Here is a 12,562-nt window from a genome sequence, read left to right as displayed (position 1 = left end):
GTGGAGGCGTCGAAGAAGGCGGACACTTCCCTGGACGCCGCGATGGGCAGCTGTGCCCAGGCTCTAGTGTCGTCGGTCTTCTTGAGCCAAAGCCACCGGGCCTGCAGGGCGATGGACGCGAGCCGCAGGTCGGGGACGCCGAGGCCTCCAAGATCGGTCGGCCGGCAAATCACAGACCAAGCAACCGCACATTTTCCTCTTACTGATTCCTCCTTTCCTGTCCAAAGGAACCTGCGGCAGATCCCGTTAATCTCTTGGATCACCCACGGTGCCAGCCCGTCTGCAATGATGGTGTAGATGGGGATCGCTGAGAGAATGGATTTGATCCAAACAAGTCGGCCGCTCTTGGTCATGAGTGGGCCATGACAGCTTGGTAGCCTCCTGTTGAATGTATCAACAGCCACCTGAATCCGTGCTCTGGGGATCTTCTTTGTGCTGAGCGGCAGGCCGAGGTACGCGATGGGAAACTGTGTTGATTGGCACTCAAGAATTATTCGTGATTGCAATAAAACAACTAATGACTCTTTTTGCGAGACCCAACAATGAAACAATTATAAGGGTTTTTCGGCGAGACCCAATTCAGCCGCAGACGCTCATATACACGAGTACTCTTTTTTTTGCGATGATAAACACGAGTGATCACTGACATACCAGGCACATCCTATCCTATGAACACCTCCAAAAGATTGCATTGGGGCAAATCTTGATTAAACACTCCAATAAAAAGAAGTGGTTACATTATTATATTTGATATGAATGAAAGAGTGGTTACATTATTACATTTATTATGAATTTGGATAGTCATTTCTTGTTGATTTTCTGGAACTAAATAGTTCCTTGTCCGTGCATATTGGTCTATTATGAACAAGTATTGCAGAATGAAGTGATTTGGGCCTTAAGTTAGCCCTTTAACAAATCCACATAACATTGTGCAGCTCGTATCCAGGTCCATATATCCCAATGTTATGACTTCGACTTGGATAAGCACAAAAATCGAATTGTATGGTCTTGCACAAAATTCATAGTTTAAGAAACTACACAAAATCTATGTGCATGTGCACTGGAATATAGTTCTTACGATTTTATCTTTTCTCTACCGCTTAATATGGTATCACGTAGGATATTTTTGCTGACGTGGCAATGACACTAAACAAGAGGGAGACGAAAACTATAAGAAATTGGACCTTATGCAAGCACTAGGTCTTGCAGAAAAACCATAGTTTAAGAAACTACATGGAATCCTTGTGCATGTGCCCTAGAAGACAAACCCTAGAAGAATGATCTTACGATACATATAAATGGCTAGAAAGTAACTACTACCCAATTTTTTCTATTCTCAGTAAAATCACTAAAATCACTGTCAAACAAAACATACAGAAATGTTTAAGAAAGAATTTACTTAAAACTGATTCTCATTTTTATATAGCCAAGAGAACACAAAAAAAAACACACATGGCTTCCGGATTCTAGTTCCAGCTTCAAGAATTCAGTGAGCCTTAGAATGGTTTCTTAAATTGATTCTAGTTCGGCAGAGAAACATTTTTTTCGAGAGAATCTTATCTTCATTGTTTCTATGATAATTTTGATGCATACTAAACACATTCTTAGGCTAGTCTCAGTGAAGATTTTATGTCATTGTTTCTAAAAGCAACTGCAGAATTAACCCCAAAAACAAGGCATCTACTTTTGATTTGGCCCTTACTTTTTGAGGCTAATTTTTTTTTACTTCAACTCCAACGGCAGCACTCAAATTTGGGCTCCCAAATCTATTTTAGAGAGAATGACAAAAAGAACCCACTTGTCATTGTCTCTTTCTCCTTTCTCTTTTTCTTCTTCCTTTGGACAGGGACACAATTAGAGCAAGGTCAATAATAGAGCCAAGTGCTTGGCTATAAGCCAAGTGATTGGAGCCAAGTTATACATAAGTTATCTCATACTTGTCTCTAAAACACCTTCTTTTTCCTATTTCTTCTCACAACACTTGTTATTTGGGCCCACCATTACTTATGTATTTGTGTCCAGCTTGGTGCTTACATAAGAGCCAAGCTATCATCTCTCTCATCTTTTCTCTCCTCCACATTAGCATTAGCTTGGCTATAACCTCATTATTGTACCTGCTCTTAGAGGATATAAGTTGATGACCATAGGGTGTCGTGCACATGCAAGGGAAGAGAGAGAGCACTGGGGCTAGGACACATGATAGAGGATTGGGGCGGTCCTATTGGGCCAACGAGAATGGGTCTGGAGGAGAAATATGGGTGCCCAACCAGATATGGGGCCTAGAATAGGGACCCTGATGGAGTAATGTTTTTAGTCTGGACATCTATATTTAATTATTGAGCCTTAAGTAAGGGCCTTGCTAGAGTTGCTCTAAGACTTCCATGCGCTCGAATTCGAAAGAGGCCTTGTTTAAGTTTACCCAAAACCAAAAACTTTTTCAAGATTTCCCGTCACATTAAATTTTGCAGCACATACATTCAGCGCTAAATAGACGAAAGCAAAAACTAATTGTACAGTTTACCTGTAAATCACGAGATGAATCTTTTAAGTCTAGTTAGTCCATGATTGGATAATAATTACTAAATAAAAAGAAAAATACTACAGTACCAAAAAATCAAATCAGAACTAAACAAGGTCAGAGTGTAGTCTAGTTTCATCCCATGAATTTTTTAATCTCTTATTTATATTGTGACATATCGAATCATTTACACTATTATTCTAGCGCCATATTAATTTTAGTTTTCACGCCAACATGTTAATTATGTCACTAGGCATTGTTACTGCTTCATGTGCTTTCCGTTTCATCTCTGTTGTGTGCGATTTGACAATGATCTAGTTGTAGCATGCAAAGGAGAAATCAGGATGCTGGATTTGGAACGATGAATATCATGCCCTACTGTATAGAAGGCGACGCTTCAGTTCCACAAGCTTTTTATTGGTGATGATGAATTAACCGGCCGCGCAAATGATTTGTTGAACCATCATGGAACATGGATACATTTGCAATTTTAATTCCACTCTATTTTTTTTTTGTAATTTTAATTCCCCGTCCGTACGTCCGGCCCATTTTGTTGTAATGATTTAATAACAATGATGATTATTTGGCGTATTCAAAACAACAGTAACGTTCGAAATGACTACAAATCTCAATAAAGTTCATTTTGTGACGAGCTCCGCTTCTAACCAAACGCATGTAACCAATGCAAATAAAGAGCAAGAAGGGAACTGAATCCCCCAACATAGATTACTCAGCATCTAGAAAACTGAAGACATGCAAGATGAAACTGGAGAGGTTGAAATCCACCGAAAACAAACTTTGATTCCATGCATTGCCACTCCAGTTAAACAACTACAGAGCACACCACCAGGACACCCCGCATATCATCACATCGATCTACTACTTGCTGGCTACACTAACTACTAGTAAAGCCCAAGACGACTAGATGATTGATTTGGCAGTCATGCAATCAAGAGCAAGGAATCGTGAATCCCAAAAGAACCAGATCCTCCATTTCATGCCCCGCGCGCACGCGATCCATGCACGCGCGCACGCACAGCGCGGGCGCCGGAGCCATCAGCCCCTGCGGCCGCGTCGCGTCGGGACGGAGACGGACGGCGCGGCCACGACCTCCAGGAACGCCGGGGAGTGTGGGATCACGTCCTCGAGCAGGCCCTGCGGCATCATCGGGTACTCGCCGTTCCCGTCGACGCCCGCGAAAGGGCTGGGAAAGACGAACCCCTCCTGCATTACCGGCACCAACGCAGCTGCGGCTGCCCTGGCGTCGTCGGCGCCGGCCGCGGACAGGCCGCGCCTGCCATCGCCGCCGGCGCGCGGACGCGTAAAAGGGTAGAAGTCGTGCAGCGCGTCCTGCAGCAGACCGGCGTCCGCGGGCTCGCTCCGCAGGACGCCGTCCCAGTCGTCCACGTCCTCGTCCATCGCTACGACGTCGGGGTGGGAGGCGACAGGGAAGGGCCCTGCGATGGTCGTGTCATCCGTCGCCGGCGCCGGCGCCGGAGGTCTGGTGGGAACGGAATGTCCGTGTCCGTGCCCGTGTCCGTGTCCTGCTTGGTTAAGCAGGCGGCAGCCGTGGTGGGAGGAGCTCATGATGAGGTTGTGCAGCAGGAGGGGGTTGATGTTGATCGGGTGCGCGACCGCGACCGCCGCCGGCTGCGGCGTGCCCCACGGCCAGTAGCCCGCGGTGGCGTGGCCGGGGAAGTTGGTGCGCGCCTTGTTGCCGCGCATGGCGCGCGCGGCGATGTCGTAGGCGCAGGCGGCCTGCTCAGCGGTGTCGAAGGTGCCGAGCCACCGCCGCTCCTTGGACATGGGGTCGCGGATCTCCGCCGCGAACCGGCCCCACGGCCGGCGCCGCACGCCGCGGTACCGCGCGCCCTTCATGGACAAGTCGACGTCCCCGTCCCCGTCCTTCATCGCGGCCGACGACGGGGGACGCTTGCTCCGGTGGGCGTGGGCATGGGCGTAGAGGTGCGCGTTGGCCACGTCCTCCATGGCTTGAGCCTTGAGCGGCGCGCTCCGCAGGCGAACGGAGATCGATCGAGGTGGGGTTCTGTGGCGAGGCGGCTGCTGGCGAGTGAGGATGTGTGGGGATCGGTGTGGAGCTCGTGCACTACTTATAGGCGGGGAAGCGGGAGGGCCAGTGGTGTGCCGGGCTGCTGCCTGCTCATGCACTCACCTTGGTCCATTGCCATGGCACTTGGCAGGTGGGGTTTCCTTGCTGGGGTCCATCGACATTCTCGGGGAAAGGTGATTTTTTTTTTTCGAAGGAGACAAGGAAAGAATTTCGTGAGGAGCGGTTTAGGCCTTGTTTAGCCAAAAAGATTTTGGATTTAACATCGTAGCATTTTCATTTTTATTTGACAAATATTATCTAATTAACTAAATTTAAAAGATTCGTATCATAATTTACAGCTAAACTTGTGCAATTAGTTTTTGTTTTTATCTATTTTTAATGCTGCATACATATGCCGCAAGATTTGATGTGACGAAAAATCTTTAAAAGTTTTTGGTTTTGGGGCTGAACTAAACAAGACCTTAGGCTCTGTTTAGATTCAGCCAAACTGCCAAAACTTTTGGAGAAATTAGCACTTTTTGGAAGAATGTATCTAAACAGAGGCTTGTAAAACTTGGCTGTAAAAATTTGGAATTTGGGACCTTGGAGCCCTAAAACTGTGTAAACTTGCTTAGGGACCCGTGTCTTGTGTGTTGCAGAGCAAAAAATTTAGAAAACATCTAAACACCTATTTAAATGTAAAGTTTACAGCCAAAAAATTTTAGGATGTAAAGATTTGAGATCTAAACAGGCCCTTATTAAACTTAATTGTATGCTTGTTCGGTTTGGATTATACTCCATTTTCCAGCGGGGCTTTTGATGTCTTGCTTGCCGGGCAAAAAAGTAGTCACGGTTAAGTGACATTTTCATTGAATTTTAGACTGTGGGCTAGGGTCTCGTTAGTCACGGCAAAAGAAGTTGAGTACTGAAACTAAAACAATCACTCTAAGTTCTAGGATGGAACTGAGCCGATAAGTAAATTTAGGGACTGAAATGACCATTTTGAAAGTTCAATGATGAAATTGAGGCTTAGCCCATTTGCTTGTCTTATAAGTTGTATTTTTTTTGTCAGCGAACAGTATTTTTCTCTTACGATAAATCAACGAACAATATTTTCAGTCATGACTTTTTAGACCAGCGAACAAACTACTGTCATAAATAGCTATTTTGCCTAAATTGTCATAAACCACATTTCTAAACAAATCTAGACATGCAACTAAGTACTCCATAACGATAGCCTATAAGGTTAATCTTGGGAACATAGTTCGTGAAATTTTTAGGTTTGTCTACTGTAGCATTTTCGTTTATATTTGCTAATTATTGTCCAACCATGAACTAACTAAGCTCAAAAGATTCGTCTCGCAAATTACAAGTAAACCGTGTAATTAGTTATTTTTATCTATATTTAATACTTCATGTATGCGTTCAAAAATTTGATGTGACGAAAAATCTTGAAAAAATTTGAGAACTAAACAAGGCCTTACATGATTTCAATCGAAACATGTGTATGACTTTTGGCGTTTGAGGGTTGAGATACCATTGAGGAGTTTAGGAAATCCAAAAACTTTTCAAAATTCACTATTAAGTCGAATCTTACAACACATACATAAAGCATTAGATATAGATAAAAAATAAGTAATGATACAGTTTGTCTGTAATTTGTGCGACGAATCTTTTAAGCTTAGTTAGTCCATAGTTAGACAACAATTACCAAATACAAATAAAAGTGTTACATTTTTTAAATCCAAATAAATTAGATCTAAACATGTGTATTACCCTAATTTTTTTTAAACAGACACATATCCTAAGGTCTGATTTGGATGACCGGTATTACACATGTGTAAAATGTAGGTAGAAAATTATACTCAAATGCCAAAAAATGTTACAACTGAAAAATAAAACAGACCTCTTTTTGCTGCCACACTTTCTTTATGACAGATATCGGGCTCATTCTCACGTTTACGATCATCCTCGCGCAATACGCTCCACTAGGCCCCTATCATTTGCCACGTCCACAGTTTCCACTGTCCTCTTCTTCACATGTTGCGCCCTCTGCCCGGATTGTCGTCAGTTGTGCCACTTCTCGATATCAGTAGCGTTGATGCTTCTCGACCCGGTCACCAGCTGTTCAATATCGCCATGTAGTATGCTCTCCCCTTCGGCGCTAGGAAGTTTTCTGCTGCCACGGCAACCAGGATGCACTGTGTCAGCAACAACACATGTCACCCGTATCCGGGGCTTACATCTTAGGGCGCTCCTCAAGTTCGGGTCCCATATGGCTTTTGATGCGTCGCAAAAGTATGGCTACAACAGTTACTTTGGAAAACTTCACCTGCCAATGGCATTACAAATGTGTTGACGCCGTTTTTGGACACGTGTCCATGTTTCGTGAAAAATAGATCGGCAAGATAAGACAGCGGTGTTTAATCTACAGAACGAGTTGCCGATGAGGATGGTTGCCGATGGAGGAGGGATCGAACGTGATTAAGCCCATGGATGATGATGTGTCTGTACCGATGGCTATGATAAGAGAGTCTGCCGATGATATGGGGGGAGAGCCTGGAGGCTGCCGATCGGTTTGTGGAGGTGTTCCAGTTTGGCACGGGGGGATAGTTTTATGTTTTTCTTAGTTATTTAAATCGTTTTGTATACGGTTTCTGTGTAATTTGGAATTCGAGTTCTAGTCGTGTTAGATTGTAGCTCTTTGAGCAGGGTATAAATATAAACCTAGGGGCCTTGTAACGAGACATCTATCAATCAATCAAACACAAGTTTTTACTCATATTCCAGCATCTATTTTTTCGACGACTTCGTCATACTTTTTCCTTTTTATTACGAGTTCTTAGGAATTCGTCGACTTAAGTTCGGCATGTTCTCGAGTTCCGCGTAAGTACCTCTTGGCCGTGACATCCGGGCGCATCGCTGTTGTCGGGACCAAAGTATTCGAGTTACCACCTTTGCCGATAGTAAGGTCAAATCGGCTGGCACGCCTTAACGTTTGACTCGGGTATTAGCCCTTTGTGTTTGCAGAATAGCTTTTGCACCAACACATCTTTTGGCACGCCCGGTGGGACAGATTCAAGATCAAGATCAACATGTCGACTTCTGAGTTTGATCAAGAGAACGTCATCCCCGTGACGGAAGCCAATCTCAAGGATGAGCAGAAGCAAGCTATTGCTAAAGCCATGGAGGATTACAAGCAGCAATGCCTGAGGTCCTTCAGCATGAACAGGAGTGGCGAGGTGATCCAGAAGGATGCACTGCCGGCACCACGACAGGTTACTTTTGAAGCCAATCCTGGTAAACTTCAAGAGATGGTCGACAACGCCATCAACCGTGCTTTGATTAACCAAGCTGGTGTGCTGTCCAATACGGTTTTTAATGCCGTGGCAAGAACTTTCAAGGAAGGACAATTGCCACCAGATTATGTGGGCCCCACTTATCACCAGCCAAAGTCACCAGTGGTCACAGCTCCATCGGCCGCTACGGCCGCTGCGGGCATGGAGATTTCTGTTCCGCCAAGCATGTTGGGAGTCACCAATGCCCAATCTACGCCGATGACAACCAATTCACAGACTTCAGATGGGCAGATCAAACTCGCTACAAATCTGTTGGCATCGGCAGTGTCAGGACTGACCCCTCCTCCTAACTGGTGGGGTTATGGTATCCCTCCAGAGTTGACGCCGGGCACGTCGCAGACAACTGACATGAGAGGCAAGACTCCTATGGCATCGGCACCTCCGAGCATGCCGATGAACCAGAGTCCCCAGTATACTGCAACTACTACTGCAAGACCGCACACTGGGAATTCTCAAGCTCCAACGTTCCAGATGCCTAACGCATCGGCAGACTCAATGCTGATGCAACAGAGGTCTATGATCCAGCCAGGGTATGTCAGTTCAATGATAATGCCCAATTACCAGTCATCGGCAGGGCCTATGCCGATGAACGCTAATAGTGGATGGCTTGGGCAGCAAGTCTTTCCGCAAACGCCCCAACCGAATCATCAGGCTACAGGGTTCCAACAAGGCCAAATCTATCCTGGGTTCCACAATTAGGGGATGCCTAACCAGCCAATGAACCTTGGGCAACAGGTCGGCGGACAGCAGATTGGCAGGCAGCAGCTTGGTGGTCCACAGATTGGAGGCCAAATGATTAATCTAATGTTTCATGCAGATCGTGCGCCGCATAGACACGTGGAAGCTTACCAGCAGGTGCCGGATCCGCAACCGCCCCATCGGCAAGATGCCGATGCTTATTGGGCTGATAAGATTGCTGAAGTAATGAGAGACCAATTCGGGATAAAACCCAAAGTCAATACTTACTCTTATCGGACACCGTATCCTCCCGCATATGATTTGATCCCGCTTCCACATCGGTACAAGGTACCAGATTTCACTAAGTTTTCTGGGCAGGATGATACGTCAACCATGGAGCACGTCAACACGTTCATCATCCAATGCGAAGAAGCTGGTAATAGGGACGAGTTGAGGGTTCGCTTATTCTCGTCATCATTGTCTGGATCGGCTTTCACCTAGTTTATATCATTGCCTCCCAACTCAGTGATTACTTGGGCCGATCTAGAGAAACAATTCCACAAATACTTCTTTTCTGGGGTCCATGAGAAGAAGATTACCGATTTGGTCAAACTAAGGCAACGCAATAATGAATCGGTGGAGAGTTTTGTGCAGAGGATACGGGAGGTCAAGAACAAGTGCTATAGCCTAGTTTTGGATGATCGGTAGCTAGCCGATTTGGCTTTCTCGGGGTTGTTGCCACACATCAAGGACAAATATGCTTCTCAGGAGTTTGAAAGCTTAGGTCATTTGGTGCAGAGAATTTCTGATCAAGATATCAAGCCTTTTGAGCCCAAGAGAGCATGAAACAAAAAGGTATCGTTCGTTGATGAAGCAACAAGCTTAGATTCTGATGAGGAACCAGTCATCGGCTTGGCAGAGTGGGTAAAAAATAAGAAGCCGATGTCTTGTCCTTTTGGACATAAAGAACCAGAGAAGTTCGCGTTCAACACCACCAAGGCTGATAGGATATTTGACTTTCTACTTCAGGAAGGTCAGATTAAGCTGTCCCCTAATCATGTGATCCCATCGGCCGAAGAATTAAAAAGGATGAAATATTGCAAGTGGCACAATGCAACTTCTCACGACACTAATGAATGCAAGGTCTTCAGACAGCAGCTGCAATCGGCTATAGAGTCTGGAAGAATCAAGTTTGACAATTCCAAAGCCCAGAAGCCGATGAAGATTGATCAACATCCTTTCCCAACGAACATGTTGGATGCTAAGGGAAAGGCCAAGGTCCTGACATCGGAAGCAGCTGAAAGAAGTGCATCGGTGGATCCTCAGCATCAGGTCACTACCGCCGATGCCAAAGGAAGAGGCTTAGTCCAAGAAGGAACTAGCTCAGGAAGGCCTCCCCGATCTGGTATCGTTATAACTCACAGAAGACCTCGGGAAACTGAGCAGCAGCGTGAGGACCGATATCGGCGCCAGCAAGAGGATCATCGTCGGGAAGAGAAAAGACGCCGACATGAGTGAAATCGGCATAGGGATCACTGGAATTGCCCATTCTTCATCCATTGCTGGGAGGAGAATATCAAACTTCCCACTATCAGAGATTGCCCTGAGTGCAACGGTTATGATCGGTACGACAGGTCCGATCGGCACTATCGTGATAATGATCGGCGTTTCAATGGGTCGATTAGAGGGAGAGCGTCCGTCCATGATCGGCTGGGGGGCAGGCTGAGCCTGCACGATAGGCTTGGCGATCGTGTCCAATATTTTCCCAAGAACCAAGAAGAACTTGAAGAGATGGCTAATGCTTGGGTTCCCGATGAGTTCATATTTTGCAGGGATGCTAATACGTATCGGGTAGAATCCAGGGAGAAACGTCGCCCGACGGGAAGGCAGCAGCAACTTCCTCCCTGGTGTCTGAAAGGATTGACCAGGACTCAGAAGAGAAGATTACAGCGCGAAAGGCGAGAAGAGTTGAGCAAGGGGGAGAACTCTGGACAGTCTGGGGATCAACAGCAATCAGATCCTAAGGGGGGAGGTCCATCGGCAGATGTCAACATGGTATTTATGTTGCCGATGGAGTTCCTTGCACCATCCAGTGATGATGAGGTGGAGTTTTCCGACCAAATAGCTCAGTTGGCCCTGGATCCGATGACAGGTGTATTTGAAAAGCCTGCCGATGATGAAAGGCAGCACCTCAAGGCCCTGTTTGTTAAAGGGAAAGTAGATGGTCAGCCGATGACCAAGATTCTAGTTGATGGTGGAGCTGCTATTAATATCATGCCGTATGCAGTATATCGGAAGCTTGGAAAAGGAGACCATGATTTAACCAAGACCGATATGATGCTCAAAGACTTTGAAGGGAACGTGTCTCCGATTAAGGGGGCAATATGTGCAGAGTTGACTATCGGCAGTAAAACCTTGTCGACAACCTTCTTCGTGATCAGTGGAAAGGGTGCTTACAATCTGCTGTTGGGAAGAGATTGGATTCATGCTAATTGTTGCATCCCATCTACAATGCACCAATGCTTGGTCCAGTGGGTAGGTGACAAGATTGAGATTGTCCCAGGAGATTCTTCTTATGTCATCGCAACGGCAGAGGCAGACACTTATGAAAGGACTAGGTGTATTTCAGGAGAGATTTGGGAAAAGGACTTTCTCAAGGTTGCCGATTACGAAATTCCACCGATCCAAGCAGTCAGTTCGGACGAAGGTTTTTAATGGATATGTTCGCCGATGATGGAAAGTTAGGCTAGGGATTCACATCGGCCGATGATCTAGTAGAAGTAGATATAGGTAGTGGTGATAAGCCTAGACCCACTTTTATTAGTGCTAAGTTAGATCCTGAGTGTAAGCAACAGTTAACTGATTTGTTAAAGGAATATAAAGATTGCTTTGCTTGGGATTATACTGAGATGCCTGGTTTGGACCGATCAATTGTTGAACATCGGTTGCCTATCAAGTCTGGATTTCGGCCACATCAGCAGCCAGCTCGCCGATGTAATCCTAATATTCTTCCTGACATCAAGGCTGAAATAACCAAACTTATTGAAGCCAAATTTATTCGGCAGTGTCGCTATGCCGAGTGGATTTCTAATGTTCTTCCGGTCTACAAGAAGAACGGGAAGCTTCGGGTCTGCATTGATTTCAGGAATCTCAATAAAGCTACACCGATGGATGGATACCCAATGCCACTTGCCGATCTACTAGTCGACGCTGCGGCTGGGCATCGGATTATTAGCTTTATGGATGGCAATGCAGGGTACAATCAAATATTCATGGCTGAGGAAGATATTCCAAAGACTGCGTTCAAGTGCCCTGGTCATGTTGGATTGTTTGAATGGATAGTCATGACCTTTGGCTTAAAGAATGCTGGTGCTACTTATCAAAGGGCCATGAATTTTATATTTCATGAATTTATCGGCAAGATAGTTGAAATTTATATTGATGATGTGGTGGTTAAGTCTGGAGATTTCACAAAGCATCTTGCCGATTTGCGAAAAGTGTTGGAGTGTACAAGGAAGCATGGTTTGAAAATGAACCCCAATAAGTGTGCATTTGGTGTATCGGCAGGACAATTTCTTGGTTTCTTGGTGCACCAACGGGGGATTGAAATTAGTCGACGATCCATTGACGCCATCAATAAGATAGTGGCCCATACCAACAAGACTGAGCTCCAGTCCTTGATCGGCAAGGTAAATTTTATCAGGAGGTTCATATCTAATTTATCTGGTAAAATTCGTGCTTTCAGCCCTCTTTTTAAGTTAAAAGCCGATCAAGAATTTATTTGGGGGAAGGAACAGCAGTTGGCTCTGGATGAAATCAAAAAGTATTTGGTGAATCCTCCAGTTTTAATTCCACCTCAGCAAGGAAAGTCCTTCCGATTGTATTTGTCTACCGAAGAGATGGTCATCGGTTCGGCTTTAATTCAAGAATTTGAAGGGAAGAAACGTGTGATTTATT

At 45.4% G+C, this 12,562-nt stretch overlaps 1 protein-coding gene across 1 annotated transcript; it reads right to left on the bottom strand.

Annotated features, from left to right (window-relative positions):
- On the bottom strand, positions 3,575-4,507 carry LOC8070592 (ethylene-responsive transcription factor ABI4). The gene has a single exon (XM_002452333.2). It carries the CDS (start codon positions 4,505-4,507, stop codon positions 3,575-3,577), a length of 933 nt encoding a protein of 310 aa, XP_002452378.1.

Source organism: Sorghum bicolor, chromosome 4 (assembly GCF_000003195.3).
Source record: "Sorghum bicolor cultivar BTx623 chromosome 4, Sorghum_bicolor_NCBIv3, whole genome shotgun sequence".
Lineage (NCBI taxonomy): Eukaryota > Viridiplantae > Streptophyta > Magnoliopsida > Poales > Poaceae > Sorghum > Sorghum bicolor.
The sequence above is the reverse complement of the archived record's forward strand: the minus strand, read 5'-3'. Positions and strand labels throughout refer to the sequence as shown.

Bases quoted from the DNA above. Each gene is read 5' to 3' on its own strand.
- LOC8070592 (XM_002452333.2), bottom strand. From the start codon at position 4,507: ATGGAGGACGTGGCCAACGCGCACCTCTACGCCCATGCCCACGCCCAC.